This window comes from Schistocerca americana, chromosome 7, assembly GCF_021461395.2.
Source record: "Schistocerca americana isolate TAMUIC-IGC-003095 chromosome 7, iqSchAmer2.1, whole genome shotgun sequence".
Classification (NCBI taxonomy): Eukaryota; Metazoa; Arthropoda; class Insecta; order Orthoptera; family Acrididae; genus Schistocerca; species Schistocerca americana.
The window spans coordinates 57,289,862-57,295,861 of record NC_060125.1 but is presented as its reverse complement, the minus strand read 5'-3'; the positions used below and the strand labels follow the sequence as shown (position 1 = coordinate 57,295,861).

At 38.0% G+C, this 6,000-nt stretch overlaps 1 protein-coding gene across 1 annotated transcript in view; it reads right to left on the bottom strand.

The window, feature by feature from the left end:
* Window positions 1-1,784: 1,784 nt before the first annotated feature.
* The window catches only part of LOC124622696 (modular serine protease-like), a 156,782-nt gene continuing 152,566 nt past the window's right edge, over window positions 1,785-6,000 (bottom strand). The window contains exon 5 of the mRNA XM_047148486.1: window positions 1,785-2,172. Within this exon, the coding sequence (XP_047004442.1) occupies window positions 1,785-2,172 (388 nt within the window). The remainder of the gene's footprint in view (window positions 2,173-6,000) is intronic.

Here is a 6,000-nt window from a genome sequence, read left to right as displayed (position 1 = left end):
CTTATTGATCTTACGAAAACACTAAATGTGAAAAGCTTTGAACACATTTGGCAGCATTGTGTACTATAAAGTAGAGGAATAGCTCAGAAACAATGATTGCATGTATCAGGATAACAGTGCACCCTGTCATAAAAGCAGCATCTGTGGGGCAATGGTTTTGCAGACCATAACATTCGTGAAATAGACTGTCTTGTCCAGGGACCTGACACGAGCCCAATGGAATACATCTGATGAGAATGGAATTTTCACTCTTCAGTGAAGTGTTTCATGAAATGAAACTTCCTAGTGGAAAAGCACTGTGTGCCAGACCGAGACACCGACTTGGGACCTTTGTCTTTTACAGGTAAGTGCTTCTTTGAAGTTTGGAAGGTAGAACGTAGCTCAGTTGGTAGAGCACTTGCTCGCCAAAGTGAAAGGTCACCGAGTAAGATTCTCAGTTCAAAACACAGTTTTAATTTTTTGGATTACTTTGAAGGCTGACTCTGCTCCAGGGCCCAGTATCCAAAAATTCTCAAAGCACTACATATCCCTCCCCTTAGCTCGAACACGCAATATTTTACACATATTCATCATGTACATTAATATTTGTCACAACACTAGTTTATGTTTCAATCAGTACACAATATATCTCTTTCAGTCCTTGTGTACTTAATACCTAGATTTTCCTTTTATTGTTTTTGTTCGTTTCGACAATAACTATATGAGCATTTCACCCGATGTTGGAGTTAGTACTTTTATATCTAGGAATCGTGTGGACAACATTTTTGATTTCCAATCACAAACTTCAGGTGGCATAGACTTTTGACTGCCTCATTCTTTAGCACCCCACTGAAAGCATTCCCAACAGAGTTCAAGCTGCCGAAGGTGAAGGATGGCTGCATCCCACATGAACGTAAATTAATAGGTGTGTGGATACTTTTGATTGGGTAGTATAGCTGGATGAAGAAATCCAAGCTCCACAACAAGACACACAGCTATGAAATTTTACTGAACTGTTTTTCTGAGTGGTAAAAAATACTTAATTTACTGGCAACAACAGATCACCTGCAGCACATATGTGAGTAGCTTATTGTAGCTTGGAAATGTCAAAGGAAATTTAATAAACTGCTCCACATGGAAGAATGTTAAGAATGTGAATATTAGTAACTGAGGAGACACAGGCGACATGGGGGTCAAGGAAAGCTTCAACTGGAAGGCAATGCCAAATTAATGTGGGAAAATAACACCACAGTCACAAACTTCCTTCCCAGTCTAAGTTCAATGAAGTCAGAGGAAAATTATTGATAAAATATTAATGCTTTCTGAAATTATTTGTTGACAGTGCACAAAATTAATCATCTGTAAGTAATATTGATTCGTATTGTCCTTCACTTTGAAACATTACTACAAATTACATGTCTGATTCCCACACTGTTGTTTTAAATTTTTATTCCACTTATGGTTACAATGAGAAAGCACTCTGACCTGGAACACAAGTGAATGGTTGGTTATCCCATGTACCACTGTCGGTGCACGTGAGAGCAGTATAGTTAAACTCCTTGGTCTTAACATAATTTGATTTACATGCTAGATTTGCTTTGCTGCCCACAGACATTGGTTTATTGCATGCAATCTTCTGCCCAAAGCTTGAGTAGCACTTGATATCAAGCAAATCATATACCAGAGGAGGACACTGAGCTGTAACAGTAATTGAAATTTGTATTAGACTGAAGTATCACACAGTTTATAGTAAATTAAAGTTATCTTAAAAGCTAGATAAACTATTATACAACTTAAATGATTTGTTATACAGTACCGTAATGTAATGTGCTGGAGGTAGAAAACAACCTGCTCTTCTCACAAACTGGTGGTGGTGGAGTAAATGTCTCATCGAGGCAATAGGAATCATTGGGCCCACTGATGTGATATCCTTCATCACAGAAGAACTGCAACTGTGTGCCAGAAGGAACTTGTGCTCCTGGTCCAAAACCACAAAATTGGGAGTCACAGCCAAGCACTTTATAGCCACCATTTTTGCGCTTGAGTGGAAGTGTGCACATGGGGGCTGAAGATGTTCCACACAGCTCAGGAGCTTCATCTGAGCCATCACCTTCACACTGGATGGTACCATCACAAGCTGCATTCCCATCAACACAGGCACCATATGCACACTGGAAGAGGGCACTAGAGCAACTGAAAGATGGATGAAGATTCTCTTAATACCTACAACTGCCACCAATATCCCTCTGTGCACAAGAACAGCACATTCTGATGACTGTCTACATCCATGTAATCGATGAAATAATTTGAATTGCTAGACAGTATATAATACTAGACAGTAATGAAAAAATAAAATTGTATAACAAGCATTAACATTAAGGTACACAACACATCTAATAAAATGTGAAAATCTATATTTGAAGTGTTGCACATTTATGTGAAATTATTTGGGTTTTGTGCTGCACTTTTTTTCCATTCTTGTGGTAAAAATATAAAATATGAACACCCAGCTTTAAAAATGAGAATATAATACTATATTTAAACAGTCACACTGATGGCAATCAAACATATTTGTATCACAGATTTTGGCTTTCAAAATCAAATAAAAGAAATAATTCCAATAAAAGTATTGTATTCTTATATTTCACTTCTCTCTCATCACATTTTTATTCTTATTTTGACAAATATAATCTCCAACACTGATAACTGTTGCAGTTAGCCCTTATACACATGTTTGTCATTTTGTACTTCAGGAAGACAAGTGTCATCCATTTCAACATGGCAGTGCAATTGATCAATACCAGGAGCACTGAACAAATGATATTACATGTTGGGATGGGTCGAGAAATCAATTCTGAAGGAACATGTACAGTTTGAGACTGACACTGGCAGATGCATACGTTCTTTCTGCAGAGAGGAGATACCATTATCATTTGTTCAGCAAATCCAGTGGAGATCAAACATGGGAACATTTTTTCAAGGTGTATACATGGACAAGGAAAAAAACATTCCCAGATTTCCCGGTTGAAACTACACTTTCTCCCGAGTGCAAATACACTTTTCCCGTGTTAAGTGACAGTATTCTTTTCCTCAGCACTGTAAAACTTATCAATCCTTTGAATGTTTATGGTTTTATATATCAACGTAGAATTTCTTGGCACTTTCAAAAATGAAACTCAGGGGGAAACAACACATTTTGGAAAGATCTTTGATGTGCAGCAACATGTACACTGCATATTTTCATGTTACAAAGGTATAAATTCGAATTCCACCAAACAGCACATGTTACTTTCCAAAGCATTGAAATCGAGATTGCGACGTGCTTTTGTAAGCCAGTCATAGCTCATATCACGTGATCTCACCAGCTGATGACAGCATAGGACACGTGATGTAGTCAGCCAATAGCAATATCACTCTTCAGTAGCATGAACACACAAATAAGAAAAGTTAATGGTTTAAATTAATATGCATAAAAAAAAAAAAAAAAAAAAAAAAAAAAAAAAAAAAAAAAAAAAAAACCAAAGCTTTCACATTTAATCATGGTCTCTAATTTAATAAGCTGCAAGAGAAGCTAAGCTTCCACATATATTGTTGATCTTTTTTGCGTGTGTCACACTTTAAGATATATCACACAAATGTGTCAGTAAAATTTTTAATAACGACATAAATATCTGATCTTCTGGGCTCAAAATTCTTCTAGATTGTCGTCCTCAAAGAACTGATTTTTAATTGAGAGTCAAATGCTCTGCCATTTAAGAAATTCATCGTATATTCTCCCACATAGTTCGTCTTGTGTAAAAGGAAATTTACTTTGAAAGTAACGCTTTTCAAACCACCATTTGCAATATTTTCCCATGACCTGTTAGAAATTAATTCACTTAAGCAGTTGCCAGAGAGTGCCAGATAACAAGCACCACTGCTCTGGTGCAGCTACAATGACACAGGAAGCCCATATGTTCATACATGTAAAACATTAAAAGATCTTGCACAATGTCACAAAAGAAACAAAACATCAGAGGATACTTCAAGAGCATCGGAATTTTGTGAACCGTACTAAAATGCATAATTTGGCTTAAAGTGCACATTCGTATGTCCAGATTCGGAAGTAAATTTTCTTGAGTACCAGTACTGTATTATCTCATGTTTGGTTCTTTATTGTGGCATAATGCCATGCAAGCTAGAAGATGGAAAACATGCACTTGAAATGCAGCGAACAGTTGAAACTAGCCAACGGTGTGAAACTAAACATTTCATTTCAAATAAATTGACGGCCTCAGCACTAAAGATTAATAAAAGCCAAATCTCTTTAGCAAACCAACAAAAATAACTTCATTGTTCTGCAAGGGAATTAATGCTTGACTGTCAGAAAGGTGGAAATAAAACCTGAAACTAACAACATATTTTAGCCTTCCGTAATTATGTGAACGTATTTTAATTCATTTGATAGCTCCTGGCCACAGAAATCTGTTTTCTTTTCATTTAATGTGAGAACAATAAATGAAAAGGAAACAGCACAATCACTAAACACAAGATGGGTCACACGGATACTACCCCTCCCCCCCCCCCTTACAGCTCAGACTGCTCTGTGCTTCAGCCCCGGATCTACGATATTTCCAAACTGGGGCAATATTATATGGTGGCGCCCAGCCACATGTCTGTAGCCAGAAGCGGGAGAACATACTACTCATACGCGACTCAACTGCGCAGGCGCAAGAGCCCGCCCACAACTGCTCAAACGAATCTAATGTAAACAGCTGTCACGTCACACTCATCAGAGGCAATTTGTTGTTAGGAAGCATTGCATAGTCTTGCTAAAGCCTTTGACACACTTTGCTGTTGGCAGACACTTTTATGAGCACTATGTTTTGCTGTTGTATATGGCGCATTACCTTTCCGACTTAAGGACACCCCCCCCCCCCCCCCCCCCCTCTCGTTCATGTTTTGTTGCTGCAGTATTATTCTTATAATTCTGCAGAAGTGGGATACAGTAATATCCTTTGTTGGAGTATTGGTTCTTACCAGTCAAAATCACAAAATTTAACTGAAAACTAAAACAATGACAAACTCCGAGAATTCTAAAAAATTCCCAGGTTTTTCCCAGTTTTCTTCCGGAAGAAAAAATTCCTGGGTTTTTCCCGGATCTCCCAGTTGTCTTGGATCATAGAAACCCTGTTTTTACAAGAAAGATGAATGCTTATGAAAATTACAAATAACTTAACTTGGAATGATCATAAAGATGATGTTGCGGAGAAATCAAAACAAAGATTGCAATTTATTGGCAGAAAACTTAGAAAATCCAACAGGTCTACTGAAGAGACTTGTCACACCACACTTGTTGCCCTCTTCTGGAGTATTACTGTGCGGTGTGGGATCCACATCAGATGAGACTGATCAAGGACATCAAAAAAGTGCAAAGAAGAGCAGCTCATTTTGTATTATTGTGAAACAGGGGAGAGAGTGCCACGGACATGACACAAGAAATGGGGTGGAAATCATTAAAACAAAGGCATTTTTCACTGCGGAAGCAATCTCATGAAATTTCAATCACCAGCTTTCTCTTTCAAGTGCAAAAATATTCTATTGTGTCCACCTACTTATGGAGAAAATATCATCATGAACATGAGTGGAATTGTAGAGAAATAGCTTGAAGGTGATTTGATGAACCCTCTGCTGGGCACTTAATTGTGGACTGCAGAGTAATCATGTAGATGTAGAAGCTTCCAGATAAATGGGTCCTGTATTACTGCACTGCAATGAATGACCTTTGGCAAGTAACAATAGAGGACCTACAGCAATAATGAGCAGGAAAAAGCCTCCTGCATATGTTAGCAGTGAGATCACTTGTAGCTTTCAGTCTGAAGACTAGTTTGATACAGCTCTCCAAGCTACTCTATCCTGTGCAAGCCTCTTGATCTCCAAATAACTACTGCAACCTACATCCTTCTGAATCTGCTTATTGTATTCATCTCTGTCTCCCTCTATGATTTTTACACCCCACACACCAGTGATCCTTCGAGGTCT